The sequence below is a fragment of the Cervus canadensis genome, chromosome 23, assembly GCF_019320065.1.
Source record: "Cervus canadensis isolate Bull #8, Minnesota chromosome 23, ASM1932006v1, whole genome shotgun sequence".
Lineage (NCBI taxonomy): Eukaryota > Metazoa > Chordata > Mammalia > Artiodactyla > Cervidae > Cervus > Cervus canadensis.
In genome coordinates, this window is record NC_057408.1 from 47,233,603 (window position 1) to 47,249,173 (window position 15,571).

At 42.0% G+C, this 15,571-nt stretch overlaps 1 protein-coding gene across 6 annotated transcripts in view; it reads left to right on the plus strand.

Annotated features, from left to right (window-relative positions):
- Positions 1–15,571, plus strand: part of OSBPL1A (oxysterol binding protein like 1A) — a 214,066-nt gene that overhangs the window by 119,309 nt on the left and 79,186 nt on the right. For 4 of the 6 annotated variants that reach the window (XM_043444522.1, XM_043444523.1, XM_043444527.1 and 1 more), the window contains one exon: positions 9,942–10,104. The exons of 1 other annotated variant lie outside the window; for it this stretch is intronic. In XM_043444522.1, coding sequence (XP_043300457.1) covers positions 9,942–10,104 — 163 coding nt within the window. Of the gene's footprint in view, positions 1–9,034; positions 9,054–9,941; positions 10,105–15,571 lie in introns of those variants that run through there. One more of the 6 variants, XM_043444524.1, reaches the window with a different exon arrangement.

Sequence of the window (15,571 nt, forward strand, 5' to 3'; positions counted from 1 at the left end):
CCATTTTCATATAGCCATGATTTTTGACATTATACTGAATTTGTTTGCAGTGCGTTTAATACATACCATTACATGGCAGTTTAACATCCTGTTCTGTAATTTACATGATACATAAAAACCTTTTGAAATTTTTAATACACTATAATCTAGAATAATTTGGAGATTATACATTGATGTAGTGCTTTTAGGAATGTAATTCTATAAGTGCTAGCTTCTAGAATGTAAAATGCTCTTAGTTATGGAAATTACTAGTTATTTTAGTTCCTTATGTGACTGTTACAGTATCAACTGACTTAGCTTTGCAATTGAAAGAGAAAATAATTATGAGATCTTACTTGTACTGAGTTATTTTAAATGCCAAAACTATTGAGCAAGGGAGTGAAGTTCATGTGTATTGAATCTGCTGTTGGTGGCATACCATGGAAGTGAATGGTACTTTTGTTTTAGAAGACACTTTTCTTTTTTGCTTCTTTTTTTTTTTTTTTTTTAAACATGTAAAACCTCAACTTAGACATATTGTCATTTGTCTGTAGCATTATACTCCTATTGGTTTTATTTTTATGGGAGGTTATTTTTAAATCAATCTGACAAAAATAACTATCAAATAGTCTGGGTTTATATTGATTCAAGTATCTTAAGCCCTGGCTTTTAAAACTCATCTATTTACTACATTGCTTGAGTGACTATTTATTGGGCTCTGTCCTACATGTAGGACTACACAGTTATTGCACAATTCCTCCTTGATTTAAAATGTCTGAAGATACATTTGAGAGTAATAGATTGAACAGATGATTAGCAATTACTTAGCTCCACTGCAGCCATTTTACTTAGAGCTTTATCAGTAAGTCAACAAGCAGATAACACCCTCTCCTTCATTCCCAAGACAGAGCTGAAGGGCAAAGAAGTATAGAGGCAATTCCCAGCAGGGTTTCCTTTCCTGTTGGCTGGAGCCAGATGGAGGAACATGGTAGTACCAGCAAGAACGGAGTATGTAACAGTGCCTGGAGCAAGCCCTGGTCCACTCTAAGCAAAGGGAAAATGCTGGAACAGCTGCTTTGTGCTGGGTTGACCAGATTGAGACTTCCCTGGTGGCTCAGACGATCACGCGTCTTCCTACAACATGGGAGACCGGGTTTCAATCCCTGGGTTGGGAAGATCTCCTGGAGAAGGAAATGGTAACCCACTCCAGTATTCTTGCCTGGAAAATCCCATGGATGGAGGAGCCTGGTAGGCTACAGTCTGTGGGGTCGCAAAGAGTCAGATGTGACTGAGTGACTTCATTTTAGGGCTTCCCTGGTGGCTCAGACGGTAAAGCATCTGCCTGCAATGCAGGAGACCTGGGTTCGAACCCTGGGTCAGGAAGATCCCCTGGAGAAGGAAATGGCAATCCACTCCAGTACTCTTGCCTGGAAAATTCCATGGACTGAGGAGCCAGGTAGGCAATAGTCCATGGGGTCGCAAAGAGTCAGACTTGACTGAGTGACTTCACTTTCACTTTGACCAGATTAGTGTGAATGAGGCTTTGGAGGGCCTTGGATCTGATCTCCTTTTAAATCTCAGGGTGCACTTTTCAATGCTGTGTGTAATGCATATGCTGGGACCTACTGGTTGAAGACCTCTTTGTTTTCCTGTTCTCTGTAGTTCTTACGTGCACCAAGACAAAAGGAACCACTAAAAGAACACTCGGTTACACATACCTACCTATCTGCATCTGGACACATGTCGTTTAGTCTCTTAGTCATGTTCAACTCTTTTACGACCTCATGGACCCATAGCCCACCAGGCTCCTCTGTCTGTAGGATTTCCCAGGCCAGAATACTGGAGCAGGTTGCCATTTCCTCCTCCAGGAGATCTTCCCGACCCAGGGATCAAACCCGCACCTCCTGCATTGCAGGTGGATTCTTTGCTGCTGAGCCACTGGGGGAACCTGCATCTGGACACACACATGCTGCTTTTTTCTCCTCCAATTAAGGAAGAGCTGTCCTGTCTTAGTGAAGCCCAGTTGTACTCGTATGGATTAGATCCCATCCTTTTTTGCAAACGCAGAAACATTATTCCAGCAGTTCTCTCCTTTGACTCCTATATCATTAATTTCCCCTTTGTTGAATCTTTCCCATAGATGTAGAAACATGCTGGCATATATTTCATAAAAAAGCCTCATTGACCCTCACCCCCTTTCAGCAATTGCCCCAATTCTCTCCTTTCCTTTCTAGCAGAAAGAATGGGCCATACTTGCCCTTTCCAATTCCCCTCTCATTTCTTCTGACCCATTCCTGTGAAGCCTTGTCTTCAGCGTTCTCTCACTGTTCTGCTAAACCTGTCCTTGTCAAGGTCACCGTTGACTTCCTCATCATCAAACCCAGAGGGCTTTTCTTAGTCCTCATGTTATTTGATCTGTCATCAGTGTTCAACATAATCACTTGTTCCCCCTTCTAGTGCTTTGTTTATGCTTCTAGAATTAGCACAGACTCCTGAGTTTTCTTCAGTCAACCCCCCACCTTCCACCTTTTTTGTTTGTTTGTTTCCTTTGCTGGTTCTTTCTTGTCTCTCCCATCAGAGGGAAATCTCAGTCCTTAGATTTCTTCCTGTAGCCTGTCTTACTTTCTCCCGTAGTGATTGTATCTAGTTTTACAGCTTAAAACATAATCTATTTGCGAAGGACTCTCAGATTGTATCTCCAGCCTGGAATTTGTCCCTGAAGACCTGATTTGATATCTAATTATCTACATGACTTCTGCACTTGAATGCCTGATGATACCTCCCACTTACCATGTATGAGTTGCTGCTTGTTCCAAGTCCTTCCTGTAGTCTTCCTGCATTGGGTCACGATGACTCTATCTTTAATTATGGAGTCATCCTTGACTCTTGTCTCACATCCCATAGACCTGCCTTCAGAATATATGCAGAATCTGACTACTTCTCATCACCTCCATTGCTATTAACCATCTCTTACTGGGATTGTCACAGTAGCCTCTTAGAGATCTTTTGATTCTAAGCTTGCCCTGCCCTCCAGGTCTCTTATTCAGCTTATCAGTCAAAGAGATTGTGTTAAGATGTAAGTAAACGAAATAACATTACTTCCTTGCTCAAAGCCATCCAGTGGCTCCTCATGTCAGTCAGAGTCAAAGCCAGAGTTCTTACATTGGTCTGTAAGGTCTGTGGGCTTCCCGGGTAGCTCAGCTGGTCAAGAATCCACCTGCAATGCGGGAGACCTGGGTTTGATCCCTGGGTTGGGAAGTTCCCCTGGAGAAGGGATAGGCTACCCACTCCAGTGTTCTTGCCTGGAGAATCCCCATGGACAGAGGAGCCTGGGGGGTTATAGTCCATGGGGTCGCAGAGTCAGACATGCTGATCAGCCAAGCGCAGCACAGCAAGCTCCGTGCAGTCCCCCTCCCCACCCACACCTTCCTTCTACATCCTCCCTCATCTGAATTTCTTCCCATCAGACAAATCTGCTTGGCCACTGAGGCTTCTTTATTTTTAAGTATCTTTCTTAGTAAGAGGAGAACAGGGGGCGGTGGGGGTGGGGGAGGGCTTGAGAAACATAAGAAAATTTGTGCAGTTGGAGAGGCATTGGTGAGATGGCATAGAAGCAGGGCATGAGAGTCAATGAAAACCCTAAAATCTCATGTGTGCAAGGGCACTTCATGAATCTATAAAACAAAGTGCGTGCCTGCCATCCAGTCTTGAAGATGTGTTTCCATACTTGATCATGCCTGGGACATGAGATCAAATCTCATTTTTCTTGGACTGAGAGCATGATTCAGCCTAGCTATGAACCTAGAATAACGTCTGCTTGCGTTCACATGAGAGCTCTGTGCCTCCCACCTCCAGCAATGCTGTCGTCAAAGCAGAATAGAACCTTTGGAGGTGGTGTTCAGTTAAGTCATGTCCGACATGTGACCTCATGGACTATAGCCCACCAGGCTTCTCTGTCCATGGGATTTCCCAGGCAAGAACACTGGAGCAGGTTGCCATTTCCTACTCGAGGAGATCTTCCTGACCCAGAGATGGAACCTGTGTCTTCTGCATTGGCAGGTGGATTTTTTTTTTTTCTTCTTTTTTTCACCACTAAGCCTCCAGGGAAGCCCAGCACAACTCTTGCCCAGCTGTAAAGGACCAGACCCACTTTACCATAGCAATGTGGCAACAGTAGAGAAAAGTCAGCATATCATTGGTGCTATAACCACAGAAATAAGTGTTAATGTAATTCCTTATCTAAGAGGTAAAATTAGATGTTTTTGGATATAAGATGTATTTCAGTCTGAGGCCAGTATGTTCTGTTATAGCCGTACATCCAGTAATAAGAAATGAGAAAAACTGATGCTGAAAAAAGATGGGCCCAATAAAGGACACAAATGGAAGGGAACTAACGGAAGCAGAAGATATTAAGAAGAGGTGGCAAGAATACACAGAAGAGCTGTACAAAAAAGATCTTCACGACCCAGATAATCATGATGGTGTGATCACTCACCTGGAGCCAGACATCCTGGAATGTGAAGTCTAATGGGCCTTAGGAAGCATCACTACGAACAAAGCTAGCGGAGATGATGGAATTCCAGTTGATCTATTTCAAATCCTGAAAGATGACGCTGTGAAAGTGCTGCAGTCAATATGCCAGCAAATTTGGAAAACTCAGCAGTGGCCACAGGACTGGAAAAGCTCAGTTTTCATTCCAATGCCAAAGAATGCTCAAACTACCGCACAATTGCACTCATCTCAGATGCTAGTAAAGTAATGCTTAAAATTCTCCAAGCCAGGCTTCAGCAATCCGTGAACCGTGAACTTCCAAATGTTCAAGCTGGTTTTAGAAAAGGCAGAGGAACCAGAGATCAAATCTCCAACATCCGATGGATCATCAAAAAAGCAAGAGAGTTCCAGAAAAACATCTGTTTCTCCTTTATTGACTATGCCAAAGCCTTTGACTGTGTGGATCACAGCAGACTGTGGAAAATTCTGAAAGAGATGGGAATACCAGACCACCTGACCTGCCTCTTGAGAAACCTGTATGCAGGTCAGGAAGCAACAGTTAGAACTGGACATGGAACAACAGACTGGTTCCAAATAGGAAAAGGAGTACGTCAAGGCTGTATATTGTCACCCTGCTTATTTAACTTATATGCAGAGTACATCATGAGAAACGCTGGGCTGGAGGAAGCACAGGCTGGAATCAAGATTGCCATGAGACATATCAGTAATCTCAGATATGCAGATGACACCACCCTTATGGCAGAAAGTGAAGAAGAACTAAAGAGCCTCTTGATGAAAGAGGAGAGTGAAAAAGTTGGCTTAAAGCTCAGCATTCAGAAAACTAAGATCATGGCATCCGGTCCCATCACTTCATGGCAAATAGATGGAGAAACAGTGGAAACAGTGTCAAACTTTATTTTTCTGGGCTCCAAAATCACTGCAGATGATGATTGCAGCCATGAAATTAAAAGACGCTTACTCCTTGGAAGGAAAGTTATGACCAACCTAGACAGCATATTGAAAAGCAGATGCATTACTTTGCCAGCAAAGGTCCGTCTAGTCAAGGCTATGGTTTTTCCACTGGTCATTTATGGATGTGAGAGTTGGACTATAAAAAAGGCTGAGTGCCAAAGAATTGATGCTTTTGAACTGTGGTGTTGGAGAAGACTCTTGAGAGTCCCTTGGACTGCAAGTATATCCAACCAGTCCATCCTAAAGGAGATCAGTCCTGGGTGTTCATTGGAAGGACTGATGTTGAAGCTGAAACTCCAGTACTTTGGCCACCTTATGCAAAGAGCTGACTCATCTGGAAAGACCCTGATGCTGGGAAAGATTGAGGGCAGGAGAAGGGGACAGTAAAGGATGAGATGGTTGGATGGCATCACCAATTCAATGGACATGAGCTTGGGTAGACTCCAGGAGTTGGTGATGGACAGGGAGGCCTGGCGTGCTGCAGTTCATGGGGTCACAAAGAGTCGGACGTGGCTGAGCGACTGAACTGACTGACTGATTCTGTTAACTGACTGGAGTGTAGCCGGTTGAAAGAACTTTACTAGATTGATCATTAGGGCCAGAATGTCACCTAACCTGTAATTGGATAATTGGTCATGGTGTTCTCTGAATACTAATCATTTACTCCCACTTAGTGATGTGTCTTTGCCAGATTTAATCATTGCCTCTGCCTGACTTAACCTCTTGGAAACATAGGTAAATAGCAGGGTGCTTTATAGAAGGAGAAAGCTGATAAAACATATATTCACTGGCTAGCACCAGGCTTTTTAAAACTCTGAATTCTTTTGTTGGCATCCATTCCCTGATGGCGTGAAGAACACCTTGAAAGTATTCATTGTGAATTTCTTCTGCCGGCATGAAATTGAGCAAGATGAAAGGGGGATCATATTAAAGTGATTTGAGGAGATTATTGGAAAGGCTTGAATGTGCATTAGTTTGAAGGGGCTATAGACTCAGAGCAATGTGTCTATTAATAGTTAATAGTGTGTAACTATTAAATGTGTGATGATTCAGTCCTTAAATGTTTTCTAATAAAAAGTTTGACATTTACGTTTACTTGGTTTTATGTTGATTTCTGTTGTGGCAAAGTGGCTGAGGGCGTGAATTTTATGTGAATTTGAAAAAAGAAAATGTCGTCCATATGCTAGAAATGGTCTAATTATAAGCACATGTTGGGTTTTACTAATTTTGTGGAAAAAAGTTATCTGTTCTTTGAACAATAATAGGGTAGTTATCGTTTGAGTCATCCGTGTGCACGAGTTGACACGCATGAGAGTGAAGAGCAGCACTTAGAATTGCAGGGAGGGACTGCATGAAGGTACCGTTTCTCCCACACCGTAGTTGCTAAACTAGCAAATGAGAATTTGGAGACAGACTTGGAAAGTAAGACGAGGATTTTATGAAGTTATGCTGTGCATAACTTGCACTATTTCCAGTGCAGGTATCCCTCCAGCGTTTCTGAAATACTGAGATGACAGCGGGTTTAGAATTGGATTGTTCCAGCTGACTGTTCCAGTTGATTGATCTGACCGACCAAAAAGCACCGTGCCAGTGAAGTGTGTTCTTAGGTGCTGCTTTGCAGCTCTTCACTAGTGCAGTTTCAGTGCGCTCTCAGCTGCGTCACTTTTCCGGATGGGGAGGTACTGCCATTCAGCAGGAAGTTTGAGGGTAACGTGCCTTCAGTATCACAGATCCTGTTAGGCTTGAAACTAATACACGTGTCCTCAGATCAGCTGAGAGAGAACAGCAAGGTGAGAACCAGGCTGTTGTCAGAGCGTCTTCTCCCCCTTTTGTTTCTACCCCTTTCCCTCCTTCTCTGAAGACTGTCTTCTCAGAAAACAGATGTTGAGGCAGCAGAATACAGGAATGCTTGCTTTCCATGGATAAAAGATCAGGATTTCGAGTATAGTCTTGTTGGGGGAACTTGATATTTTGGAGCCTCAATCATTTATTTTGTCCCCTTTCTGAAATCCAGGGATTGAGTTTAGGTATTTAAATTTAACATACTTTTTTTAAAGCAGTGAAACTGATTTTTTTTTTCAGTAACTATAGTAGTTACCCCTTTATCCTTGAGTGAGGGTATGATCCAAGACCCCCAGTGGATGCCTGAAATTTTATGGATTTACTGAACAATATATATACTGTTTTTTCCTATACATATGATTATGTACATAATCATATACCTATGATTAAATTTAACTTGTAAAGTAGGCACCATAAGAGATTAACAATAAAATTAATAAAATAGAACTTACATATTTTTCACCCAGAAGAGGTAACTTAGTTGATTCTTATGTAGAACAATACAGTGTCAGCAGCACATTTGCGTTTTGATACTTGAGCAGCTAAAAAAAAAAACCCAAAGCTTAATGAAAGAGGAGTGGATGGGGTGAAAGAATTTGAATCTGCAGTGGTGTTTTTTGGAATCTACAACCGTGCTGATGTTTTTCCATCTAAAGAAAGGTTCGTTTTGGATATTATGATGAATTCTGTAGTCCTTATTTATAGATAAATGAATTGACCAGTCAAGTGGAGGAAAAACAGCTCTTTTTTTTAACGTTGATTTCAACTGTACTAAGCTTATCAACTATACTATCCTCCTTGGATATAAAATTTTAGATTATAGGAACATTTGCAAGTATTTTTCAGTTTCTTAAAAATTATTATTATATACCTATTTAATTTTTTCCTGTTTTCTGGGTCTTCTCTGCACATTATTGCTTACCATTTATTGCTATTTATATTTCATTATTGTAATTCTAATAATAAACATGTTCCTATAATGATAATAGCCCTTCCCTTGTAGCTCAGTTGGTAAAGAATCTGCCTGCAGTGCAGGAAACGTGGGTTTGATCCCAGGGTCGGGAAGATCCTGGAAGGAAATGGCAACCCACTCCAGTATCCTTGCCTGGAAAATCTCATGGACAAAAGAGCCTGGTAGGCTGCAGTCCATGGGGTCGCAAAGAGTCGGGCATGACTGGTCGACTAACACTTACTTATAATGATAATAAATACTAAGGTACCCAAGGACTGGAGCTGTTCCCAAAATAATGAGGGTTTAATTCTGTTTTTATTACACACTTAGCATTTTCTGGTAGGGCTGTATTTTAAGTCATATCCAGGATTCTGGGATCATTTTCCCTATACGTGTGACTGTGGAGTCAGAATGTGGAGGAAGATGCTGTGTCCTTAGGGACCACAGGAAGGAGACTGAGAGGGAGGCGGGTTCAGCAGAGTGCAGCTGGGAGCCGTGGGGAGAGATCACCAGGGTGAAGACCCAGGGGCAGACGTTTTGACTGGAGGGGGTTTCGGAGGTCACCCCATCTCATGCTTCTTGAACTGTTGGAACAGCCTCTGGCTTTGGGCCTGGAGGGAAAAGTCCAAGAGGCTCCCGATCCGGACCCAGCGTCCTCCTATGCAGTGCTGCTTCCTGAAACATCTGATTTCATGTGTTGAGATTTGAGAAATAGGTTGTGCTGTTGAATTTTTTTCTTTTTTTTTTTTTTTTGAAGACCACTGAGTTGAAGCCACCAATGAGACTCTTCCATGGCAGTAGAATCCTGATTTTATAGGTAAAGAAACAGGCACAAGAGACATCTGAGATTAGGTGGATCCCAGCTCTTCCAACTCCTGTCTAAAGAGCCACGTGGGCCCTAGAAGTTGAGGGAGTTGATGGAATAGCTGTGATTGTCAGAGTTCTAATACAAGAGTGGATGAAACGATTCACACCAACTCTGGTACCTGCTATTTTATATGAGAATTAGACTACTTAAATTTCAGAAGGCTTTAGTTAGCTTCAAATTCAGAAGCTCTTGAATTAGATAGGAAGAACAGATTATATCATCAAAGGAGTAAGACTTTGCCTTCTCTATAATCTTTTTACTTATTTATTTTTGTTCACTAAACTCAAGGTAAAATATGGAACCAGAATCAAACTCTGGATTGGAAAATGGTAATTAAAACATCCTTTCCTAGCCTCTTGTTTCTTTTTATTTGATATACCAACTCTTTTGAGAGTAAACTGGAGGATTATGTCTTAAGCTTTGATGTGATTCACATTTTAATATTTACAACAGTTTTGATTCTTTATTTTGTTAAAAAGCTGGCTTAATTTGATTAATGTTGAATGAAATACTCTCTATTTAAAAAAAATTTTTTTATATGATTTTCAAATTGACTGATGTCCTTCTACTAGGGTCCTGATCACTTGGGCTGAATTTGTTTGCTTTTTTCTTAATCTATTTGCATTGGCTGGAGCTGTTGTGAAAAAAGGCCCCACGGGAAGAACAAAATTAGCTTAGTAATTTTGCTCATTCAGCCGTGCACATGTAGCACCGCTGTTTTCATTCCTGATGTTGCAATTGAACTGGATCTAAAGTGAGTAATTTTCATATCCTTTTGAGTAAGTCTGTCTCTCCTGTCACTCTGAAGTCTTGTTTGTATTATCTGTTTTCTTCTAGGTGAGGAATTTTAAATTGGAACAGGAACAAGAAAAAAACAAAATTTTATCAGAAGCGCTGGCGACTCTAGCCACTGAACACCATGAATTAGAGCAGTCTCTGGTTAAAGGTTCCCCGCCTCTGAGCATCTTTAGTGAGGACGAGTTCTATGATGCTCTATCAGGTAATTGCAGAACCCCACCATCTGGGTCTTTGGCAGTTCACAGTTGACCACCTAAATGTCGTCTTAGGGTAGATGTCACCTTGAGTTCCCTGGAGTGAACAGATGGAAATGTATTGCTACAGCTCCCCAGTGACCTACATTGTGTGTGATGTTTTTGAGGCAGGAACCCGAAAGTTTGAAACCAAAGTCATCACTGAGTCTGCCTTGGTTGACAGCCCGTGCTCTGCTAGGGCCAGAGGGCTGTGAATCTGGTTTATTGTTTTATTCGTTGACTGTTAAATACCTCCTGGTACAAGGTGCTATTACCTGTTAAAGGACAGAGAGGTGGATGGTTTATATCCTCAGAGAGGTCTTACGAGTAAAGGACACAGATGAGGAAGAATTGGTTACAATATGGCATGCTGTGTGCCGAAGGGAGAGGTGAGGCCACGGTCTACCTGGAGCAGAGAAAAGGAAGAACTTATCTTGGCCTCAGAGCAGTGCAGCACGCTGGCAGTGGGCAGGGGCTTCAGGGCCAGATCCTCTGAATTGAAATCCTGCCCCTGACACTGGTGTGAGCTGTGTGACCTTGGGCAAGTCCCATGACCTCTCTGGTTCTCAGCTTTTACATGTTTAAAATGGGGATAATTACAGTTTCCATTTCAGGGGGTTAAGTCCAGATTGAATTGAGTTCATACACTCAGTAGTGTCTGACAGGTACCAGGTATTCAAAAAATGGGCGATGTATGTGGAGGGGTGAGAATGACTTTTAAGAGGAGGTACTGCTGAGTAGTTTTGACTTTTTATGAATTTCCTTTAGAATTTGAGGTAGATGTGGGTGGAGTCATGGAAGGAATCATGGAGGGGATGACTGGAGATGATTGAAACTGAGAACAATTCTTTTATGTGAGGAAATTAAGTGCTCATTTAGTAGATGAACATGTACAATTGCTGGGTCTCACAGAACTTGATGGTGGAAGCAGGAGATCTCAGTGGATACGGAGTTAAAGGGTCACATTCATAACAGGAAACTAAAGGAAGCACAGTGAGAGGTCACAGAAATGAGAACTACAGAAAGTTTGGTTAAGGAAGTTAAAGTGGTGTGATGATACAGGACAAGGAAAATGATCTTGGCGGACTTAACAGAGAAGAGAGTGATTACAGAAGATCAGCAGAGCACACAGGAACATTAATTTTAGAAGTGTGACATGATCAAAAGATGGGGGAAAGCTAATTCTAACAGCCAGATGGGGGAATAATTAGAGAAAGGATTGTAACGACTACGATGGTGGCAATTAGATGGGGTATTTGTGAAAATAGTGATTCAAATTGGGAAGAGAAAGTAGAAATCAGATTTGAAAGCAGTGGAATGTGTGGCGGGGTTAAAGGAGGCTTTTAGCCTGATTGGGGGAAGGGAGGAGAGGACACCAAGGCTGCTGACATGTCTTCCCGTCTGTCCTCTGCCACATCCTGTCCCGTTATCCCCTGTATTCCTTCTGTTCAGAAATCCAGAGAGAGATGTGAATGTAAAAGAACCTAGATGCTTCAGCTGTTCATCATTGATGATCTTTTTTTAATATATATATTTTATTGAAATATAGTTGACTTGCAAAGTTTCAGTTGCACAGTAAAGTGATTCAGTTATACGTATACACATATATTATTTTTGAAATTATTTTCCTGTGGGTTATTACAAGATATTGACTGTAGTTCCCTGTGTTATACAGTAAACCTTTGTTGCATGTTGCATTCATCATTGATGTCTTTAAAAAAAATTTAATTTTTAAGAAAAAGCTTATTTGTTATGAACAGTTCAAGAGAGAAGTACTTATAGTGCCCGGTGAAATTTTCCCTTCATTCCTCATCCTAATTGCACACTTCCTCAGAGGTTCTTGTTAACAGCTTGATAGATTCTCTTGCAGACCTTTTAAAATCAATCCCATGTATATGTGCCTGCGTATCTATGTTGTTTTTTTTTTATTCATGAGTGGAAGTAGCTGTGTAATTGTCCTGGGTCTACTTTTCATGGCACAATGTATCTTGGAAATACACACCAGTATTTTTCCCACCAGTACTACAACTGTAGCTCATTCTTGTTAAAGCTTCCATGAAAATCAGTGATATGGTTGAGCAGAATTTTCTGTCATTCTCTGCCTGATAGACACTTAGGGGCTACTCTTATCTTTCTGCTTCTCGGGTGTATTTTAACATTGATTTCCATAGTTGTCTCCTCGGGGAGAAGGAGATAAAAAGAACTACAGTCCCTCGGTCAGGATTGGAAAATGAATTTCCTCTCAAGTGCCAGTTCAGATCTGTTTGCAGAACCTGCCTCTTGATGGGTTGCTGTGTTGAGAAGGATCCCGGCGCAGAGTCAGTGCCGAGCTGAGTCAGCGCGTTCCACGTGGCTGGAGATGAGGGCAAGGGACTGCTGCCCTAAGTGACCCACCTGAGTTTTATTACATTTGCCTGAACGTAGTAGCCTTTCTTGGGCCACTCCTACTTCCTGCCACAAATCTCGGGAATCCTTTGGTGCAGTGTAGAACTCTATTAGAATTATGAGTCGGCTGCCCAGGGTTGAAGTCTTGCCCTGCTGGTGACCTAGCCACATAATTCACTGAGATCATAAAAGCCATCATTTGGGAATGACTTCATCTTCTCACTGTAATCTACACATTAACCTTCATTCCCACTTCCTCTTTCTCTTCTGTTACAAAAGAAGTGTTCCCTTTTAATTAAGGCCATTTCCTCCTGATTTGTTCTGGTACCCATCTCTTTGTGCCTCCTCCAGAACTTAGGTTTAGTTATTACTTTTTTCACCTACAGTTTCTTTTTTTTATTTTTTTCTTCACGTTTTATTGAAATAATTGACCTACAGCCCTGTCAGTTTAAGGTGTACAGCATAATGATGGGGCTCAAATCATGAAATGATTATCACAAGTTTAGGGAACATCCATCATCTCATAAAGTACAAAATTAAAGAGATAAAAATTTTTTTCCTTGTGACGTGACTTCTGAGGATTTACTCTTAACTTCGTGTATAATATATAGCAGTGTTGATTATATATATCCTGATCTATGTTACATCCTTAGTACTTAGTTATCTTATAACCAGAAGTTCGTACCTCTTGAATCTATTTTCATCTATTCTCCCTCCCCTTTCTCTGCACCTCCAGTAACCAAAAATCTGATCTTTTTCTGTGGATTTATTTGCTTATTTGCTCTTGAAGTATTATTGACCTATAACACTGTGTTAATTCCTGTCACCTACCCAGGGAGGCCCTTCCCTGCTCTTTGGGCTTCCCCAGTGGCTCTGACAGTAAAGGATATGCCCATGGTATGGGAGACCCAGGTTCGATCCCTGGGTTAGGAAGATCCCCTGGAGAAAGGAATGGCAACCCACTCCAGTATTCTTGCCTGGGAAATCCCATGGACAGAGGAGCCTGGCAGTCTACTGTCCTTGGAGTCACAAAGAGTCGGACACGACTGAGCGACTAACACTAACTTACACAACATAGTGATTTGATATTTCTGCACATTTTTAAATGGTCAACTTAAGTCTAGGCATGTGGAAGTTTGTACCTGTTCATCTCTGTCACGTGTTTCTTTCTATACCACATTATTTTAAATACTAACTTAGAATTCCTGTAATAGTTTCCTGTGGCTGCCAGAAGAAATTACCATAAATGTAGTGGTTTAGATAATGCAGATTTATTCTCTCAGCTCTAGAGGTCAGAAGTCCTGTAATCAAGGTGTTGGCAGGTCTGTGTCCGCCTGTAGGCTCTAGAGAGAATCTGACTCCCTGCGTTTCCAGCTTCTAGAGACCACCTGCATTCCTTGGCACGAGGCCCCATCCTCCCATCTTCAAAGCCAGTAAGTTGACTTCTTCCAATCTCTCTGACCTTCTTCCCTCCCTTTTATAAAGACCATAGCAATCACAGTGGACCCATCCAGATAATCCAGGGCAGCCTCCCCAAGTCAAGGTCCTTAACTCAGTCACACCTGTAGAGTCCTTTTACAATGGGAGGTGACCCATCCGCAGGTTCCAGAGACTAGGAGGGACAGTTGTTCAGACTACCACAGTTCCAGAATTTATTTCTCCAGCCCTGACCTCTTGTGAGATACGTATATACTCAGTTGTTAGCTGGATAAATAAAAGATGGATTCTTGATCTTCCTCCTAGGTCCTTTTCCTCCTGGAATTTGCTTAATTTTAGTAAATGGCGCCTCTTTCATCTCCTAAAGCTGGAAATCTGGGAGATTCGTGGCACTCACGGGCCCCCTCCTTGAAACACAGACCAGGGCCCGTCCGTTCTGCCCTTCAGTCATGCCTTGAATCCATCTGTGTTCTGTTACTGCAAGGTGATCATTAAAGGTGTGGGTGCTGCTGCTGGAAGACTGTTGATAAATGGTGGTTCTACCAATTCCTGTAGCCTTTGGAAAATGACTTCACTTTCCTGTGCCTCATTTCTTCATCTGCCGGTGGGTCATAGGATTATCGGGGGGAATAAACACCTCATATTTGTACTGTAAGCAGTGCCGGGCACACTGAGGGGCTGCCCAGCGTTCACTCACAGTATCATCACCTGCCCTGCACCTGCTCTCGTCCAGCCTCTTAACTGATGGCCGTGCTTCCTGCCTTGCCCTCTTGACTTTCACTCCATACATACCACCCACATTGATGCTTTACAGACAATCACGGCATCACATTCCCCTGCCCAGAATCCTTCAGTGGCTCTTCGCTGCACCTGGGACAAAATGCAAACTCCCTAATAGGCCTTCCAGGCTCCCGACATGACCCCCACCTTGCCCGTCCCTTGTTCATTCCGGCCACACCGGGCATCTTCCATCCTCACCACGCAGCCGTGACAGAGGCTGTTGGGTGGGACGAAACAAGTATACAAACCTGCATTTCATGCAATTTCTGAATCAGAATAATAGATTAAATCAAGCGTACCTTAATGTTTAAAAGAAATGAGAAAAAAGGCTTTTAAAGCTACTTCTCTTGAAATACTTCTAAATAATTTTCAGTAAATGCTTAGTCTGCTTTTTAAAAGTCAGTTACAACTTGTTACTTCCTTTAAAATTAAATCCATGTGACTTCCTGTTTTCCCTTTAAATTTTTTCAGATAAGCAGGGTCAGTGAAAATGTAGTACAGTAGGTGAGACAAACCTTGATATAAGCCTACAGTGTAGTGTATTTTTTCCAACCCCATGCGGGTCTTTTAATTATTTAAATTTTTTCCCAGTATGCTCAGTGACTTAAGATTTCATCAGACCCCGTACAGCAAACATTCTGTCTCACAATTGGGTTGAATTCCATTCTATAACAGATGAGAAGGCACTAAACCTAACGAAGCATCACTTCCTGTCTTCATTGCGTGTCTGTCTTTAAGGAATGAAATGGTTATGTTGAGTGAAATTTCTGATATTATTACCTGTAAGTGAACACTTCCTGGGAAGAGGGCTAAGCATTCATAAGAATTAAAACA